The 21948-nt window shown below is 38.6% G+C and overlaps 1 protein-coding gene across 1 annotated transcript in view; it reads left to right on the top strand.

The window, feature by feature from the left end:
• The window catches only part of LOC132850383 (activin receptor type-1C), a 45041-nt gene continuing 23093 nt past the window's right edge, over positions 1–21948 (top strand). The window contains exons 1-2 of the mRNA XM_060876923.1: positions 1–206; positions 9689–9919. Coding sequence (XP_060732906.1) covers positions 140–206; positions 9689–9919 — 298 coding nt within the window. The 5' untranslated portion in view covers positions 1–139. The remainder of the gene's footprint in view (positions 207–9688; positions 9920–21948) is intronic.

The raw sequence follows: 21948 nt of genomic DNA, 5'->3' as shown, positions 1-21948 counted from the left end.
TCCACAGCGTACGATAGGCACGTTACCGTGAGCCGCGGCGTGAAAAAAGTCACGTATGAAAAAAGTCGCGCGATGCGAGCGTCCCGGGGAAAAGCAGCTCCTTACACGCGCGCGTGAAGCGGAAACGCGGATGTAGCACATGGATTGTTTGGGTCTCAGGTGCGCGACGCTGCTGCTGGCGGTGACGCTCGCGCCGCTGGTCACAGGTAAGCAGAGTCATCACATTCACACCAACTGCTTTCAACGACTAACTTTAGCGAGTTCTGTGCCTTGCTTTTTATGCCTCAGTTGAACCGATTGACCTCATAAAACTTCCTAGCTTTTTTTTTTTTTTTTATATAACAGTTTAATTATAAGCCTACAAGAGGACTCTGAACCCGTGCAGGTAGAAACGCACGCGCTATAACGCAAGTCCACACACCGGGTTAGATTTATTCTGTAAGCAGAGAATAAAGTGCAGGTCCTGAATCTGATTGCAATCTTTGTGCATGTGGAGTTTTTACTGAACTGTATTTTACAACGCGGTGCGTTTCCCTGCTCTGATACTCCTGACTCTGAGCTCATCACTCAGTAACAACCCTTTAAAAGAGTTCAATGGTGTGTTAGAGCAGGACAAACAGATTCACACCTAGTTTTATTGGATTTGTTTTGTAATCAAAGTTTTTACTTTTGCAATACAGACATCACTTATTATATCTGACCGGCTCTGAAGGCAGCAGACAATTGTTTTCATGAATGCACCGGTCAGTTGTGACACAAAGAAACAAACAAATAAGCTCTAGAGTCTAAACAAATGTGTATGTCGTATTCTTCACTTTGCATTTAGCAGCAAGATGATTACTTTGGAATTCTGGAAGAGAAGAATAATACCCAACTGTCCTCATGTGAGGCTCTTATATGAGGTCCTTATTTTTAGTCCTTATTTTTTATTCCTTTTATTTTATTAATACATTCTCTACTATTGGCTATTTTTATGTCAAGGACAGTTGTAGAAAGCTTTTCACTACATGTCGTACTGTGTATGATTGTATGTGTGACTTGAATTTGGATAAATACAAAGAGGCTTAGAGGAAATGCAGTGATCTTATAGACAGACAGACTGACAGACAGACAGACTAACAGACTAACAGACAGACTAACAGACAGACTAACAGACAGACTAACAGACTAACAGACAGACTAATAGACTAACAGACAGACTAACAGACAGACTAATAGACTAACAGACAGACTAATAGACTAACAGACAGACTAATAGACTAACAGACAGACAGACTAATAAACAGACAGACAGACTAATAGACTAACAGACAGACTAATAGACTAACAGACAGACAGACTAACAGACAGACTAATAGACAGACAGACAGACAGACTAACAGACAGACTAACAGACAAGACAGTTAGATAGAGATTTGCAAGTTTGTTGTATTATTTTGCAGCCACTCTTTAATACTACATATAAGTTGTAAATACACACATGCTACTTCCGAATGCCTCTGATGCCTGACACTGAGTAAAGTGTGTGTATCGAGGCTAAACTTTACCACAGTCCGTTATTAATCTGGCTTTTATGGGATTTGTAATAAAGTTTATATTTGCGTCCTTCACTTTATTGTAGAGTCGTGATGGTGATGTTTGTTTTTTTTAGTGCTGCAGCATGATTCAGTCTAAGTGTTGACTGAAATGATTTCTGATCAATTTCCTTCTATTATTCCTTGTTCATTTGATTTATTTTTTCCATCTTGGAAATACTTTTCTTAATACCTTGTTCTGCTGAATCTTCAGTAGATTTAGAATGTGCTGTTGGTAAGTTTAGTGGATGTTAATGGTCGATGTTTTGGAGAAAAATGCCTCCTTATGGTCAAACACTGTATCGCTTCATTCATGGTGTTCCTTCTGCTGATTCTTTGTTTACTGTTATGTTTTGAATAATTTTCTGACAGAACAATGACGTCTTCGATGACGTGTCCTGGTTCTTATAATAAATGGTTATCACCCCATACCCTATGCTCCCCTTCCCCGGGTATATACCAGACCACTAAGGGTAAATAAAGCTTCACTTCACAAAAGTCACTTACAATGAAGCAGCACCATTATAAACTCAATTATTTGCCATTCCTAAATATAGATCACTCCAAATTTATAACTCTATGGCCACTTTAAAGCTACAATGAGTGATTTTTGTACTTCATCTATTGTACTTCTTTCTGCATTTTCAGCATACAATTAACAAAAAAAAATTGCTTTAGTAGTCTTCTTTTCATAAGGGCTCTTTATGGTCTTTATATAGTGTTCACAATCAATTGAACCATTTATTATCATTTTTGAACTTAATATAGTTCAGCACAGACCCAACGTTTTTTTTTTTTTTAAATGAAGGTTGATTCACTCATCTTAATGAAGGTCTTAATCTCAAGACGATGGGCTTGGAAATGAAAATGGACAGTTAAATGGACAGTTAAATGGTCATGCGTAATGTTTTTGGGGCATGTTTTAATTTGCTGAGTGAACGAGGATCTTGTGCTCTTTTTTTAAATGCTTATGTCAAGAACATTAGATCATGACTGCAGTTGTCCCTGAAACTTTTGTTTCTCAAGCTGAACTCAGACATACCAAAAGGTTATTGCAAGAAGTATTGCTGCAACTGGCAGTTCCCAGAAATATTGCCAGGAGCATTTTATTGTGCTTGAGTGGCCTTATGTGGCCCTGGTGTATTTTTGTATGCACTGTTAAAACTTGTGTTAAAGCTTAGTGTTTAGCACGTTCGCCTCACACCTCCAGGGTTGGGGGTTCGATTCCCGCCTCCGCCTTGTGTGTATGGAGTTTGCATGTTCTCCCCGTGCCTCGGGGGTTTCCTCCGGGTACTCCGGTTTCCTCCCCCGGTCCAAAGACATGCATGGTAGGTTGATTGGCATCTCTGGAAATTTGTCCGTAGTGTGTGATTGCGTGAGTGAATGAGAGTGTGTGTGTGTGTGCCCTGCGATGGGTTGGCACTCCGTCCAGGGTGTATCCTGCCTTGATGCCCGATGACGCCTGAGATAATGAGCGAGAAAATGAGCGAGTGAGAGTGTTAAAACAGTAACCTTGAAATACTACTTTGTTTTACTTATTTCCACATTTATCTAACATGAGATAAAGTACAATGGTGACATGATGGTGCACTTGCTCATATTGCAGCCTCACAGCTCCTGGGTCGTCTGTTCGATTCTAAGCTTGGGTTACTGTCTGTGTTAGAGTTTCTGTAACCTTTCTCTCTGAGTTCTCTGGTTTCTTCTTGTCTTCCTTGGCTATGCTAAACTGCTTTACGGTGTGAATGAGTGTGTACATGATGAAATGTGATGGACAAGCATCCCATCATACTCTAGATCCTCTGTGACACCAACAGGACCGAGTTACTGATGGTCAGTGAATGAATGAACAAAACATTTTACTGAAACCTTTATGCAGAGCTACTGAGATCGGGTTCAGGATACATCTGACAAGACTTGCTCTAGGGTGCATCAGGCGCATTGCTGGGATTTAACCCTTTATACCAGTGCACTGGTGTTCCATTTCACCAGCAGAATGGAAACCAACTTATCAGACATTTTCAATCAGCAGATGTTTTCCATCTGTTGGCGTAACATTTGTTAATGTGAAGAAATCATTCAGATTTTAGATGCATTTGAACAAGCACTTGGGGCATCTCAGAGAGCAGAAATGGGTTTCATATCACCATTTACACCATTTCTATATTTTTAACTTTTCTTTGAAAATTCTGCGCCTTAGTAAGCTAGGTAAACGGTACGAAAAGTACCTATGAAAAGTTCAAGCTTCTTGAAACCCTGAGTGTCTTACTTTCATACAAATCATTAAACGCCACTGTAGAAGAAACCTTTATTTTGTCACATCTAACGTATAGTACAGTGAAATCCTCTCTTCACAAACACCAACTTTGGTGGTTGGGGTCAGAGCACAGGGTCTTTTATATAAGCTTTATTTTATCACATGTACATTACAGCACAATGAATTATTACAATTATAGCACAGGGCCAGCCATGATACAGCACCCTTGGGGCAGAGAAGGTTAAGAGCCACACTTAATAGCCCAATCGGGGCAGTGCTGAGATTTGAACCACAAATCCTTCGATCAACAACACAGTGTCTTTACCACTTGAGCCACCATTGTAATATGACACAACAAAAGAGGCAGAAATTAAATTTTTTGGTTTCTGGGAAAAAAAGTTTGATACTGATAACTTTCTGATCAGTAGCCCAGTATTTTATTTTTTACATTATAATATGAGATATATAGGTGATATATAAAACTTGTAAGCTTCTAAAGAAAATGACTTTTCACTGACTGTTCCTGCTCACTGCTGAAACACTGTGCATGACACTGCTTGTGCACAGTAAGTTAATAGTTTATCTAGTGTGTGACTAATGTGTTCAGTATGTCTAGTACAAGCATAATGCGTCTAAAAATCCACTGACTTGCTTTATGAAACTTGTTTGTCCTTGTGAGACAACAGATTCCGCTTCTCACCACGTTGGCATGGATACCTTTTTGAAGACCTTTTGGAGAGATGTTTTTTTTTTGTTCAAAATCTGAAGGATTTTGACTTTGGCCTGTTTTAACATGTATCTTTAGGTGATTTTAGATGATATTTCTTGAAATTCTGGAAATGGTGGTTTCCATCAGAATGGAAATGTTACATCATAGAATAAAAGTGATCAGTGTTCAGGCAGAAGAACTTTGTATTGATCGGCTGTGACTCTTAATCCTACTGGCACAAGTGGATCCAATGGTTTACGAGAGTTTGTATGAACGTTCCACTTTATGAATGTTCTGTATCCCCATCTTTAAACCTCACATCTGAGAATACACACGTGATGCAGTGTGTTGTCATTCCTGTGACAAAACCACATGGAAATTCACTTTGTAATTAAGAAAAGTATAATCTTAGTTGGAGAATGTCTATTGTTTGGAAGTTATCTATGTACTTGAGATATTATGTACAGTTTCGTCTCATGAAAGTTTTAAATGAATCATTCTTGCTAGGCAAAGTTATTCAAGTCAGTCATCACCCACGTGCAATTCAGCATCCTTCAGGTTCTCGAAGGTTATAATCTCACAGTGATACAGTGACTTATTTCAAAGCAATGTATCAGTCACTGGGCTGAAAAAAAAATGTTCACAGACTCACTTTATTATTATTTTTTTATTAAAGAGTTAGGAGATATTGGTGAGTAAACAAGATGAACAAGATCACATGTTTGCTCATAGGCTATGGAGGAAAAGTATGTAGTTGTTCATCTGACATGTCAGCCATATTGCCTCTTAATTTTAAAGTTCATAGCCTGTTGGTAAATGGTATCTCTCTTCTTCTGTCATAGATGATTTCCTTTTTTCTGGATTGTTCTTTGAAAGCAGTAGAAACATATGTTTTAGCAAGACAGGTGCAGGTGATTAGCAAAGTGTTAGCCTAAGCAGCCTTACCCAGATTTACTTGCAGTCTAAAGTCCTGGATCCTGTTGCATAACAGGAAAAAACACAACTCAGTCACCGATCCACAAGATGGCAAACAGCCATAGAACTTAAGCAGGTTATACACATCTTTATGTTTCTATAGCTAGCTATCATTTGTGGAGCATAATTTGGACAATGGAAGGAAGAGCTATTATTATTATTATTATTATTATTATTATTATTATTATTATTATTATTATTATTATTAGGGTTCAAGCGCGAAGCGCTGGAAACCTATTGTTTTTGTTAGGATTATTATTATTATTATTATTATTATTATTATTATTATTATTCCGCCAAAGAAACGGTCGTGCAGCCCAAACCGTAAGGCCTAGAGAGCTCAAACTTGGTCAGATGGTAGTACTGGTCACAGTTACTCAGGGCCAAAATCTCAGCGGAATCGGACAATCTGGGGCGCTTCAGCTCCCCAAAACGCGTTTGTGCCCATAGATCCAAAAACCCAATTTTGTGCTGACTCGTAAGGCAAAGTCTCAGAATCAGAATCAGAATCAGAATGGTCTTTATTGCCAAGTATGTTTTCCCCGGGAAATGCTGCTTGCAGCTTTAATAATTATTATTATTATTATTAGATATATAATTATCTAAGTTTGCACAGCTTAGCATACCGACCTCTAAGTATTACAGGATATGCAGTTTTCTGACTGGTGAAGGCAACAGGTGAGGCTATGGTATCTTCCACCCGAAACCCTAAACATTATTGGTGGTGCACCCAAAAGACTGTGATTCATGTGGCGCTATACCAGTTTCCAAGGACTGTTATCTCTTGGGATATGAATTAGGAAGCCAGAAGGAATTACTTTAAGTTCAGCAGAGAATGTACTTCCTGTGATCGATGAAGTACCTGTACAACCTGAGCAGACTGCAGACCTGACTGTAGACTGTTGTTGGGATGGTTGAAAAGGTCATGGGAAGAAATCATCTTTCCTTTAAGTGCCTGTTCTCCTTCAAAGCCAGTGTGGAAAAAAATCACTGTGCAGTCATCACACTACATATTTAATTTATATTCCTGAATGTGCTTTAAGACAATGTAAATCCTTTACAAATCTGATGACAGTCACTGTCAGAATTGTGTTTATTTTCCTCTGTTCAATAGTACTTCCATGTATCACACATATAAGTGTGATGGCCGTATACAGTGGAGAAAAATTAGAGAACAATTTATGAACACTTGATTTTTTCAGGAATAATGTAATCTTCATTTCTCAACATTTTGGGGAATTTTTGTTGTGTCTATACCATGCTAATAGAACGGTGATTTACAAAATAACCAACCTTTAAAAAAAAATTTATTTTGTAGAAAACAGGATGATCAAAATTAGAGAACAGCAATGACTGCAGCACTAAACTAAACTAAACTAACAAAAACTTATGAAGGTTACACCAGTCAACAATTAGAAAGAAGTGTACAGCTAATTACTTTGAATGACCAGAACATCTGCAGCGAAACAGGACGTCACTAGTCTCACACACTGCTCTGGAGTGATTTTGGTCCACTCTTCTTCCAGTTACTTCCACAGTTCAGTGACTGTAGTGGGTTTCTTAGCCATAAGGTTTTCTTTTGATTTAAGATCAGGACACTGGGCTGATCATTTCATTATTTCAATGTTTTCCGCTTCAGTTAACTGTCTTTTTTTCTGTTTTGCTGTGCGACAAGGGGCAATGTTGTGTATGATTGGGTGATGAACGCAGGGAAGGAACCACATGATATGGAAGAAGGGTCTAATAAGGTTTGCGTTCACTGTAGCTGCGTAGCTACATAATAGCTGTATAGCCATGTAGCTGTATAAGAGGCCCAAAAAAATTCAAACTTCTTGAAGCCCTGAGTGTCTTACTTTCATACAAACCATTAAACACCACTTAAACAGCGTGTGTGTGTGTGTATAAGAAACCTTTATTTTGTCACATATAACGTATAGCATAGTGAAATCCTCTGTTTACATATACCAACTTTGGAGGTTGGGGTCCGAGCACAGTGTCAGCCACCTTTCACTGACTTCTTTACACACATTGAGTTCAGTCTTTTCCCAGTTTTACGAGGAACATGATGTTTCCCATCGGACCCAAATAAATTGAACTTGCTTTCATCACTGAAGTGAACTTTGGACCAGTTCTCTTCTGTCCACACAACATGCTCCTCAGCAAAGGTTAGTCTAGCCTTGTGATTCTTTCTGCTAATGACTGGTTTGGTCAATGCAGAGTGGGCTTTTTCTACATATTCTCTTAAACGTAGAGACACTATATGACGAGACGGATCCTTACCGGCGAGCAATCCAATCGGCAGTGTTGAACCAACTGTCCACTGAGATTCTCTGCATTATCCTGTCTTCTGTTGCATTTGTCTTTTGGGGATGACCATTCTTCTTGTGGGACTTGAATGAGTTTGTGATGTTGTAAAGATGCAATATTCTAGAAATCACAGATTTGGAACGACCAACTTCTCTTGCTATGTCTGAAAGGGTCTCCCTTTGGCCTTCTTCTGGACAACCTGCTGCCAGAGGGTTTCAGTCACTTTAGAACGGCTCACATAATGTAAAATCAGTGAAAACTGGAAAGCTAGACTGCCAGTTGAATAGGGTTTGTCAGATAATTAAAGAAATTATCACCAGGTGCCAGATTAACACCAGTAGCTGGAAGGTATCTGAAAGTGTTCTCTAATTTTAATCAGTGTTCTTTTTCGAATCTCATTGATTTTTTTTATTCTGTGCTTCAGAAAAACCTGCTCTTTTTGCGCTTTTTTGTTCAGATAATTTTAAAATTGTAGATTGTCCTTTAATTTGGATCACCACTGTAGAGTACATATTCACAGTACAGTACAGTATTCAGTTACATTTAGAAATGTGTGTTATATTGTCCTTATCAGGTTTATGATCTTTATAATGTTTATAAGTACTGACATTTATGGCGTCTGGCAGGTGCTCTTATTCAGGGCAACTTACATTTATCTCATTTATTCATCTGAGCAAGTAAGGGTAAGAGACTTGCTCAGGGGACCAGGAGCAGCACCTTGGTGGTCCTGGGGTTTCAGCTCAGAACCTTTCAATCAGTATTTCAACACCTTAACCCCTCAGCTACCTCAGGCCTTTAAAGCGTAATTGACCTTCTTATTCGAATATTGATTCACATTCTGATTCTGATTTGCATCTTGATTTGCATTCTGATTTGCATATTGATTCACATTCAGGTTCTGATTTGCATATTGATTCACATTCAGATTCTGATTTGCATATTGATTCACATTCACATTCTTATTCGAATATTGATTCACATTCAGGTTCTGATTTGCATATTGATTCACATTCTGATTCTGATTTGCATATTGATTCACATTTAGGTTCTGATTTGCATATTGATTCACATTCTGATTCTGGTTTGCATATTGATTCACATTCTGATTCTGATTTGCATATTGATTCACATTTAGGTTCTGATTTGCATATCGATTCACATTCAGATTCTGATTTGCATATTGATTCACTTTCTGATTCTGATTTGCATCTTGATTTGCATTCTGATTTGCATATTGATTCACATTCTGATTCTGATTTGCATTCTGATTTGCATATTGATTCACATTCCGATTCTGATTTGCATATTGATTCACAATCTGATTCTGATTCGCATTTGTTGATTCAGTTTGTTTGCCCTACATTCTTTGAATGAACAATGTTTGGTTATAACATGATATTAAACTGTTAGACTGAAGAACTAAAGAAATTCTCAAACAGCTCTTAAACTTGCTTTAACTGTCAAGGACAGATTTAAAAGTGAAACCCAAGCAACAAATGATATTCTGTATTATGATCTCTGACAATAAAGGATTCTCAGACCTTCCTTAAAATTAGCTAACTGGCCAAAATAGCATATTGGGTGTAGTGCTGTTGTCATTCGGTATAAAATGGGCTTAAATTAAAATGAGCCCCATGTTGAAAATGAAGACTAATTATTTTTTTTTTAGAAATAATTTAGTTTTTTTTAATATTCTATAAATCAAGTTTATATCTTAGTATACCCCATCTTGAGGGTCTTGTTAATAAATACAGTGTTTCCCATAAGATAGAGAATATATCATAAAAAACTTTGAAAATGACATTCTGAGAGGTTTTAGTGCTCAGGAATAGCTGTAACCAACAGTTCTTTTTCTCTGCGTGTTTTCAGCACTTAAGTGTGTGTGTCAGCTGTGCGCTAATCACACCTGCGAGACGGAAGCCGAGGGTGCATGCTGGAACTCGGTGATGCTCATCAATGGGAAGGAAGAGGTCGTAAAGTCCTGCCTGTCCCCCAGTGAGCTGAAGGGACAGGTGTTCTGCTACAGCTCCAAAGATGTGTCAAAACGCAACTGCTGCTTCACTGATTTCTGCAACAACGAAACACTTCACTTACGCCCAGGTATCGTGCCTTAGTTTTTTTTCTGTTCATCTGCCCTCTGAGAGATGATCTAAGAGATGATTTGATTTAATCTTCTATAAGTGAAGAGTTACTGTAGTGTCTCTGTAGCGAACTTTATATGTACACGTCAATTTACCAGCATATCATTAAACCTAGCAGACAGGTAGCTCAATGTAGTACATTTGGTATTACTGCACAGTTCTTCTTTGTCTTTTTCCTCTCTACCTCCTTCTTTAATGGAAACATTGCACCATCGAACAGATATTATTCGACTAGAAGACCTTAAACAGATAAAATGCCCAGTTAGTGTAGTTGCTATATATGTGTACAGTCAGGTCCATAAGTATTTGGACAGCGACACAATTTTCATTATTTTGCCCCTGGACATCACCACAGTGCATGGATTTAAATGAAGCAATCAAGATGTGATTAAAGTGTAGACTTTTACCTTTAATTCAAGTGGCTTAACCCTTTCAGTCTTATCCACAAAGGCCCGCTGATGGTGAAGGTTTTCACAAGTCAGAATTTACTGAAAGCTGAAAGTCAATTGAAGGTCAGTTCATTAACCGTATGGGATCAGGAGTGACTCCTGCTTGATTGGAAAGAAAACCTGCACCTTTACTAGCCCTTTGCAGAAAAGAATTATAGCCATTTTTTTACACAGTCCCTCCATTTTCACAGACTCAAAAGTAATTGGACAACTGACTAATAAGTAGTTCCGTGACCAGTATGTGACCTTTAAAGCATAATTATGGTTCGCATTCTCATTTTGCATTCGTATTCACACTATCATTCTGATTTGCATTTTGTTTTGATTTGCATTCTGATTCGTATCCTCACAAGTAATTGGCCAGTAGACTGATAAGCAGTTTCATGGTCAGGTGTGGCCTGTTTCCTCGTTATTTCATGACACATTAAGGAGATGAATGGGTTTATCATTTTATCTGAGCATTTGGTAGCCTAGTGGTTAAGGTGTTGGGCTACCCAGGGGTTTCGTTCCAGGGGTTCCGTTACCACGACGTAAAGTGGGCGTGTTTCTGGAGGTCTTGGAAAAACGGCCTCTTTCAAAAAAAAAAAGAGCATACTCTGATGGATAATGAAGGACAAAACAGTCATACAGGTAGGGTTTATATTTTATAACTATTATGCTTTATTATCTTACAGTTAATAAAGGCTTAGTGGTTAGCACGTTCGCCTCACACCTCCAGGGTTGGGGGTTCGATTCCCGCCTCCGCCTTGTGTGTGTGGAGTTTTTATGTTCTCCCCGTGCCTCGGGGGTTTCCTCCGGGTACTCTGGTTTCCTCCCCCGGTCCAAAGACATGCATGGTAGGTTGATTGGCATCTCTGGAAAATTGTTCGTAGTGTGTGATTGTGTGAGTGAATGAGAGTGTGTGTGTGTGCCCTGCTATGGGTTGGCACTCCGTCCAGGGTGTATCCTGCCTTGATGCCCGATGACGCCTGAGATAGGCACAGGCTCCCCGTGACCCGAGGTAGTTCGGATAAGCGGTAGAAAATGAAAATGAACATATTCTGCACTGTTGTGTGCGTGTGCGTGTGTGTTTGCTCCCAGTGTTCCCAGTATCTTCTTCATCACATCCCTGACCAGGATAAAGTGGTTACTGATCATGAATAAATCATGTTTGTGCTGAGATGAGAGCGTGGTCTTATTCTTTCTCAGTCTAATGAATGAAAGACACGACTTGAAATACAGGGCAAGGCTTTTTGTATGCATGAGCATGTGTGAGCTCGAATTTTGACCCCTGGCAGACGAGAAAGACGTTGATCCTCTCATGCTGAGCTGTGATATAATATCTTGGCAGGGTTATCTTCCAGCTGAGAGTTATTAATACTTCACTATGGTCTAATGGGAGGTGTACAAACTCAAACTGAGCACTGGCATCGCAGATTCTCTCTACTAAAGATAATGCACTAGATCAGCTACTTCAAACTATGCCAGTCTTTAATGACAGAGCGATCAGAGCTCATTGCTGCATTTGTGTCTAATAAGGAGATTATTTTAGTCAAAGATATACCTGTCAAAGATATACCGTGATTTTGTTTTTAAAATTGTCTATTGTTTGTGATTTGTGATCATAGTTATTATACTGTGACCAATACACGTGATTAATGATCATTATAATATACTACAATGTATTTTTTTTACCTATTTTATTGTGTTTTTACCTTTAATATCGGTGTGCAGGTAAAATGTCATGACTTTATGGCTTACAGGGTTAGTGCACTGCAGACGATCCATTTGATTTATTACCCTTTGGATTAGTGAGCTGCTAATCTTGAGACGTCGCCATGCGTTTGTTCTAAAGATGAACTTGGATATTATACTACAGATGATGATATCATGACATTGCCCTCTGATCCCAGTGAACATGTTTCATGTAATATCCCTTGGCTTTTTAAAGAACACCCTTGCAGGATTTTGTAGGAGTTCTACACATTTTTAAAAGCGATTGATTGATATCTATGAGTTGGTACTTGTTTTCAGAGTCTTAATCATATTAAGATGGGAGTCTTTCTATTTTCTGACCACAATTTCGCCTGATATTGTTCTTGAGTGATGGTCTAATGTGAGAAATGTAAGGTTTAGATGAGCCAGCACACACTACAAGATTCAAAATAATTTTTTTATTCAGTCTGTGGTGAAAATCAGAACAGAGAACGTTGATTCTTGTGGCAAATTAAATGAATGGAGGTGCATCAATGTTTAGCAATAAAAGTGTGTTGAGTGGATTGTTTTCTCTTCTAATGCTTTCAAATGTGAAAGCAGATTTTATAAAAGCTAATTGTGATAAACAAATACCAACCTTGTGATATGACATAATTCATATCCAAGACTAGGTCTTCAATAGTGCATTTAGTGCATGTAGACACTCGTAGGTCAGAAGACCTGCATTAACCAAATCAGACTTAAATCAAATTAGTCTAAAAAAAGGATTAACAAATTAAACTAGTTCTTTCTTGTTCTTTCTTTTATATACATTTTCTAGCCAATGATGTGTACTTAAAGGTGCGGTGCACGATTTTTGAAAGCCAATGTTGACATTTGAAATCACCAAAACAAACACGCCTTTAAACCAAATGGGTGTCACCCCTTTATTGATAGCTCCGCCCCCACACATACATACGTAACCCAGGCAACTATTATGGCGGAACCTGCTGGGGCAGCTGGCCGAGGGGATATTTTTATCAATAAATGACCTCAATGAGTTATACTATGGTAATACAAATGTGTTTTTGTAGTGTGTTGTACTGTAGTGTGTTGTACTGTGTGTTGTACTGTGAAAGGTTTAGCTCCAATTCACACGGAAGACGTTCAGTTCTCTCAAACGCTAGAAAGCTGATCCTATATTAACACGGGTCCTGCTTCTTGCCTTATCGCTTTTTGTTTTTATCCGCCATGTCAATGTTTCAATCGCTTTCGGCTAATGTTAGACATACGCACTGAACACTCTCTCCGCCGCATATTGACAAGACACGCCCCTTTCTGCTCTTTGGCTACACGTTTGTTTTGTTTGTCGGCCCGACTTTAATCTGTGGGCCCTTTTTATGTTTCATGGACAACTCCATTTGGTCCTTTAGTCCTAATACTTTACCTTGTTCTCTTTGTCTCCTCACAATTCTGAAACCTGGAAAACCTAAAACTGGAAACTAAAATGACTTTTAAATATCTCCATATTTACTAGAGTATTTACTATCTTCTCTGTTTAAGTGAATGTTGGCTTTATCTGAAAGGTTCCCACTTCACTCTTACAGATCTTAATGGAAGCAATAGGATTCAACTCTATATTCTGAATGAACGCTAGATTATGTACGTCGATTCATTTCAGGACTCCAATTTAGAAAACACATTCTATTTGGTTTGAAGTTAAATTTACATGTTGCAAAGGTACATTTAAATTTCAAGTCGTCAAGTCAAGAAGCTTTTGTCATTTCTACCATATACTGTATAGCTGTTGCAGTACAGAGTGAAGTAAGACAACGTTTCTCCAGGACCCTGGTGCTACATAGAACAAAGACAGAGCTGAGGACTTAACCCTTGTATGTTGTTCGGGTCTGTGGGACCCATATTCATAAACATCAATAGTTTTGAAAAAGTTTGCTTCCTTGTAAATTTGTTGATTTTTTTTTTTTCCACTCATAACGATTAAATTTGATTACTTTTTTTATTACATTTTATTATTACATTTTATTAAAAAACGAGTAGCACTTTAATTAAAAAATGTGATGTAATAAAGGTAAAGGGCAAATATTAACCATATATGCTGTTTATATTGCTTGTAATTGGGATGAAGTAAACATCTGTAGAGTATTTTAACATCAAATTTTTGACTGTGTTGAATTAAAAACCCAAAAATGTAGCGGGTCCACCAGACCCATGAACACTGGCTGTGTAACAAAAATACGAACAACATACAAGGGTTAAGTAAGTTAGTCGTAGATACATAAAGTGCATCTGTGCAACCTGGTGTACACAGTGCTGGACAAAAGACAATAAAAAACAATGCAAGACAATACACAAAAGCAGCGCTGACCAGTGTACATACAGTATGCTCTATATTTACAGCATTTGGCAGATGCTCTTATGCAGAATATGTTTGTCGTCTTGATCAAAAACATATCCTCCTTCTTGTGAAGATACTTGTCCTATCTACGTGTGTAGAATTTCTACAGGCAACTAACCAGGCAGTTGGAGTAACAGCAATCCAGTGCAGTTGATGGTAAAGCATGCTGGCTGATTCAAACACCATTGAAACTGGCAATAGTAACTTAGTAGAGTTTTGATACACAGACCTGGAAGGACATTTTGAGGCAACCCGGTTACTGTCAGGTGAAATCTAGTTGAAATCCTTAAGTGTTTTTAATGACTTTAGGATTAAAAAGACTTAAAGCCCATTCAGTTTAATATCACACTTTAATATTACGAGTACAAACATCGGACATGCTGAAAATCATCAGCTCACACCAATTAAACACTAATGAATAGTTGCTTGCAAATGAAACATAACCGATAAGTCCAAAAGTATGTGGACCTCTGACAATCACAGAGGTATGTGGTTCTTCACCAAACTGTTGCCACAAAGCTGGAAGCACATCATTTTATAGGTTGACTTTGTATTCTTAAGCATTACAAATTCCTCTGACAGTGCCACTGTTCATGACAACGTGGCTTGTTGAGGATGGAATGGAAGAACTTGAGTGTTCTCAAGTCCCTGACTCTAACACAAATCCCTGACTCTAACACAACCCCACTGAACACCTTTAAAATGAACAGGAACACTGACTGTACACCAGGCCTCCTCACCTGACATGAGTGCCTGACCTCACTAATGCTCTTATGGTTAAATAGGCAAATCCCCACAGCCGTGCTCCAAAAATGCAGTGTAAAGCCCTCCTAGAATAGTAGAGGTTATTATAACAGTAAAGGCAGGACTAAATCTGGAATGGGATATACACCAATCATATGGGTGTGAAGGTCAATATCTAACCAACAAATTGTTCTTAAAAATGTGGGTTTAGAAACCCAATCTGTGACAATGTATGCATGGAGTTACACAGGTTACATCATGTGGAATTTGGTAGCCTTGTTGTTAAGGTATTGGACTACCATTAAGAAAGTTTGAATCCCAGGTCAAGCAAGGCCCTTAACACTTAATTGCTTAGTTGTATAAAAATGAGCTTAAAAGGTAAGTCACTTGGGATAAGGGCATCTGCCAAATGATGTAGACTATAATCACAGGCCATGTTGGTGTCTTGCATGATTCTTTGAAAGTGAAATTTTTAATCATTTTCACCACATTGTTGTCCACCACCAAACACAAAGGTTTGCACCATCAGACTCGCGCCAACTGGCGACAGAAGGAAAGAGAGAGTCAGGTTCTCTTTAAATACGCTAGCTAACTGCTCCTATTATTGGTCAGCACACAGTGTCCAGGTTGATGACCAGGGCTCAAATATGTCATGCTGTGACACTACTCAGCATTCCTGACATAGATGTTGACACTATGTTATATATTAATAGACTTATGAACTTCTCGAATGTGGTGTGGAAGTGACCGCCAACTAGCGGATCACTGCCCAGCTGTTTATTTGCCTCTATGACTGAGTGCGGGACTGCTAAGCTGCCTCGATTACTCGAGTTGACAAGAATGGCCAGAAGACGAGTGTGACTTAAAGGAACCATGTGAGGTCATAGTCTCAGTCATGAGGAGACATATTTTGGTACTTTTGCTTCTCGGCAAGGAAATAAGCAGTGGGAACGCACTACTAGCACCAAAGAAATACGATTGGTTGATTGTCCAGTCTGTACTTTTAGTAAAACTTTTGAGTTTTCTGCACTTCTTGTCGTAGTTTAGTAGGCCAGAGTACTACTGTGTAAAGTGCTAGAAATCTTGGTGGTTATAATATCAAACACTAAACCTTAGTAAATCTGACTAATTCTTCATCACCTAAGTGATCTCTTGAACTGCTTCTTTTACCACTTTATTTAAAAAGCCATAAATAAAGGTGTTCTCTGCATGTAGTGTTGCATGTAATGAAAGCCAGAAAGTCACTTCGAGCACTTTGTTAGAGTTCTGGTTTAGTAGCTTTTAAAGAAATCTGAATCCTTTCATTGACTAGGTGCTTTCCTGTAAGTCCTTTAGTCAGATTCTATTTTTATGAAAGCAGGACTGTCTACTTGTGATCAGTGAGCATACAGTATATAAGCCTGTTACTATGGCTATTTTACGTACACATAGCAGTAACATTTTTCAGGAACGTTCCTTGTGTAATGAGCAGGCATACTCTGGGCAGCTGTAGCTGAAAGTGTGAAATCCCAGAATAAACCTGTTTGACCATCCGGTTCTGCTATTATAGATTTTAGTCCATGGGTGACCAGCAAGCGTGACTGAAAACCTCGACTCTCTATTTGGCAGCCTGTCACTGCATCAGGACTGTACTGTCTGTTACCATGGTTATTGTTACCATGGATTGTGTACTGAAGCATAGACGGGCCCGAATGGCGCTTTGGGAGGAAGGGAAAGAAACACATTATAGTAAAATATATATAAATAAAAGTCTAAAGACTGGCCGTACAGGTTAAAAGAGAATACTTGTCTTTTTAAGTGGATGTCTGGTTTCAGTTCAGTTTTGCAGTTGATCCGCCTACACAGTACAAGAACAAGGAGCTGCAGACAGGCCATCTTTTACTTAACTTATGCTTGCGGATCAGTGAATGACACCGTCACGTTGAAACTCTTGAGCAGATTAACAGTGTGACAGATGGGTTTTTGTGTGGATGTGGAAGCAATTAATTGAACTGCATCTGCAGTTTTGAAGTAATGAATGCAAAATAGTAGAAAACCGACCAAGCAGAGTGAAGCTTTCAATATAGAGCAGATCTACATGTTAAATACCCCCCAACATTTGTTCTTCTTTATTTCACTTTAGTAGTGTGAGGTTGGTTTATATCTGTTCGAATCCCTTTACTTTGTGAATATTCATGCTGTTTTCCTTCCTGTTTCAGAGATGTATTTCTAGGTATTTGTTGATATAATGATAAATGGTAACTAGATATTTTAATGGAGATAAAACCTTCTTTTATGGAAGATAAATAGAGCTACGCTGGGGTCCACAAAACATAACCAGCAATTAGAGCAGCGGGATGATAATAAACTATTATTAAAGCTAATTTATATAATATTGATTTAACATGTTTTGGAAGTTTTGCGGAAAGAGGTAGGCTTTGAGATCACAACTTGTCCTTCCTGTATTTTTTATATTTCTCTCTCTCTCTCTCTCTCTCTCTCTCTCTCTCCCATCTTTCACTCGCTTATCTTTCTCCCTTTCTCTCCCATCTTTCTCTCTCTCTCTCTCTCTCTCTCTCTCCCATCTTTCTCTCTTTTTCTCTCCCATCTTTCTCTCTCTCCCATCTTTCTCTCTCTTTCCCTTTCTCTCTTTTTCTCTCTTTTTCTCTCCCATCTTTCTCTCTCTCTCTCTCTCTCTCTCTCTCTCTCTCTCTCTCTCTCTCTCTCTCACTCACTCACTCCCATCTCTCCTGTTGTTCGGGTGCCGTGTAAAGTAAAAACACACAGCACCTAACTGATAAATTGTTCACCTTTATGAACAAGCCTTAAGGCATTTCATGTGTTCGTAATAATATCAAATCAGAATAACAATTAAAACATTTTGCAGTTCTCTTTTTCAAAGGGTTCACCCTTGTATATAACTGCTTTCGAACTCTTTTATGTTTTCAGAGCATCTTTAGCGTCATCTCAGTTTATTGCCACTGCTCCTCTTCATGACATTTCTGTTCGAACTTTGTCAGACTGTTTGCCCAACCCTTTGCCCATTTTTCTTGATTTATCTGTGAGATGTCAGGTTTGGAGACTGGGAGTCACTGCGAAACTTTTTATTGTCTTTTTCAATTTAATGACCAAAGGTTATTCAAACTCTTCTCCGTAAACTGTATATGCTTTCAGGAGCTAACTGTTGCCTAAAATATTTTTCTCTGTCTGACAAAGTCTGCAATAACAAGTGTTTACAGACAGACTGTGTTTCTTCTTCAGTAATGATGCCTGCTTTCCTCTGAAAGGTTTTTTTTTTTGTATTTTTGTATTTTTTTGTATTGCGTTGATGAATCCTGGGTTGCAGAGTTCTTTCTGAGAGAAAGGGGAGGGAAACCTGTTGAAACTCGGGGCTTTGCGTTATGCCCTGACCCTGTACAGATGCAGCAAGACTGCAGCCCTCAGGGAATGGTAGACACGCGCCAAGAACCAGTTTGGCCCAGAGATTTTACTCCTGACACACTGCAGTGCTGAAATGCAGACGAGTTAGTTAACTTGTTCTACTCAGACTTGTTCTGTCTCTGTAGTTTTGTTCAAAATTTTCCTAAATGTTTTTTTGGAAAATGGAACTCTTTCAGTATCGAGATGCCACAGACCCTTAAATAAATAAATAAATAAATACAATCCAAGTATTTAAATTATATTTACATTAGGAATAATGCAGTAGTAGTAGGTTGAGTAGTTTAACAGTATCAGCAGTAAGGGGATGAAGCAGTAGGGAGTATCATCAGGATTGAGGAAGGAAGTTTTGCACCGTTGTCTTGGAAATCATGTGATCTGAGGAGAGACAAATATTAAATGGATACGTGTAAATATTTGATTATTTATTTTTTTTAGTTATCTGTGCTCATGTCTGGACTTTTATTGTGACATGCTCATAGTGAACATCCATTCAACACACTTACTACTCTGTGCCTTTATAGTATGCAGCTGCTTTATAATCACACATCAGGCGTCATTACGAATCTAAATGTATATCCAGATTTCTGTAGAGCTGCTTTAGGACATCTCTTCTGTTCAGTTATTGATTCTTTGAGTGATGGGTTATAATACAGGACTGAAATACACCTCTTGTTCCCACAGAAAGGTGGATTCTTTTGAACTGACTTGGGTTGTACAGATAAGACAAGTTTTTGTTTGTAAAGCCATGCAGTCCATTTTAAACACATGATAAACCTCTGCAGGAAACGCTTAAAGAAGAAAAGAGCTGTTTGAGTGTGTAAAAGAGATTTCGCCTCTGGCTTGCTCATTAGGGATTGGGAGAGATATATTGTATTAAAAAAATTTTTTTAAACTTTTAACCGTATATATTTGTTTGTTTATTTTTATTTTTATTTTTTTCTTCCTCATATAATTATGTTGGCTTTGTAGAAGCCAACATTCTGTTTTCCTATTTCAGCTTAGACAAAACTTTATCAAGAGTAACTCCTCCTAGGGCTTTCGAGCCACATGCACCAAATTCGGATATGTCGTAGACCCTGGTCTGATGTTTGTTGCTATGAATTTTATAAGTGATCCGAGTACCGGTACTTCCGGTACCGGGTCTCAAAGTGGCCTTTTTTTCCATAGACTCCCATTATAAACTTTGGAGGTTTATAACTTGGCAAGCTTTCGAACTAACTACACCAAACTCGGCCAGCTCCTTTAGGGTGATGCTCTGAACGAAGGTCTAAATTGGTGTACCAACTGGCCTTTCTGTTGTCCCGCAGCCCCGCCCCCAATATATGCAAAATCAAAAAACTTTTTACAACATGGACATGTGATATATCAAAACACTCAGAAGAATGAGGGGAACTAATTCACGGGTATTCTGATGACGTCACGTGAAAATAAAAAATTCGCACAACGGGCATGTGACATATCAAAACACTCAGCACAATAAGGGGAACTGCATCACAGGATTTCGGATGACGTCACATGCTCGTCTCCACTTGACTCCAAATGTTTTGGCACCCTAGCGCTCCACTAGGTTTCACAAGTTTTATGTCCACTTGCCTCCAAAAAGCACCGGCCTTTGCGAATACTTGCCTCGTCAAAGCCAACATCAAAGTTTGTTGCAACGAACTTTACAAATCTAGTTATATATTTATTTCTTTTTTTTTCCCCTCTCTCTTCTGTCTTTTCGACTTTTAACAATGGGAAATGTTAAAAGCGCTATACAAATAAATCGGATTGAATTGAATTTCATCCAAGAAAGCAGTGATTTTCTGTGATTTTCTGATTTTGATTTGTGTTCATGTTGGTTGAGTCCATTTGTTTCTCTCCTACATGTGCAGCTTTTTGTTATGTTCTGATAAGCAGTTATTGTTTCTTGCTCAAAGAAATGTTTAAAGTTAAACAGTCACAGCCGATCAGTCATGTAATAAGATGCAGAGAGTCCCAGCTGGATCTGAAGAACAGAATTACTCATTTGAAACTCTCTCTCTAAAGCACAACAGGAGCAGGTAATGTTCACACGTGTGTGTTTATTGTCACAGCCATAAAAACAAGCTATAAAATCACGTCAGAAGACACAGTGTACTGTTGCTCGTAATGTTTTATGTTCTCGGGATTACGGAGGCATGATTACATAAACAGGCACATCGACGCTGCCGAGAAAGAAAGCACAACACAATCCCCAGTAAAAGAGCTCATCAGAAGCTTCTCAGAAATGTTAAATACTCTAAAATAAGAAAATCTGGATAGGGATGAGAGAAAGAGTGAGAAATGTTTGTGAGTTTGTTTTATCGGTAATAATTTACATCTAATTGCAGAAGGCAGTGATCTTGATCACAGTCATTAGGCACTCGTAGCACATTAAATATAGTCTTCCAGTTAGATATTAGCAGCGTCTAATTCGTTTTTACAGACTTAAATGATTCACATGCCTTTAATGAAACAGAGTTTTACAGTGTTCTGTTCAAGACTGAGAGCTATCAGTTAATCACTTGCGTATGCATTATTTTAAGACTTAATTTAGACTGAACTGTAATTTATCACCCACCATCTCTCAGGGTAAGAGGCAGGTGTACAGCAAGACTCTTTTTTTTTTTTTTTTGTCCTGAATGAACTTCCCCTAGATGTCCGAACATCTTAAATCGACAGGTGAAGACATACCACTTCCTGAAACGCTTAGACTAGAGCTTATTTTTCCTGTTTTTGTTTTATGTGTATATTCAAAAAAAAAAAGCCTGACCAGAGTTTTAAGTTGATGGTATCCTAAGTCTGTAACCTACTGAAACCTACCGAACCAGTGATAATGTATTCACTGATAGAGACTTCAAATTACTTTGAAGTAATTTGGGCGTCTGTTAAATGATGTAAATGGACGTGACATGACGTGACATACAGCTAAGTACGGTGACTCATACTCAGAATTCGTTCTCTGCATTTAACCCATCCAAAGTGCACACACACAGCAGTGAACACGCACACACCGTGAACACACACCCGGAGCAGTGGGCAGCCATTTATGCTGTGGCACCCGGGGAGCAGTTGGGGAGGGTTCGGTGCCTTGCTCAAGGGCACCTCAGTCGTGGTATTGCCGGCCCGAGACTCAAACCCACAACCTTAGGGTTAGGAGTCAAACTCTCTAACCATTAGGCCATGACTTCCCAATGTAAATGTAACTGTAGCACAGTATACTGCCGTTATAGACAATAGTTATACCCGAGTCAAACAGGAAGTCATGGACGAATGCTTAAGACT

This window comes from Tachysurus vachellii, chromosome 8 (genome assembly GCF_030014155.1).
Source record: "Tachysurus vachellii isolate PV-2020 chromosome 8, HZAU_Pvac_v1, whole genome shotgun sequence".
Lineage (NCBI taxonomy): Eukaryota > Metazoa > Chordata > Actinopteri > Siluriformes > Bagridae > Tachysurus > Tachysurus vachellii.
The sequence above is the reverse complement of the archived record's forward strand: the minus strand, read 5'-3'. Positions and strand labels throughout refer to the sequence as shown.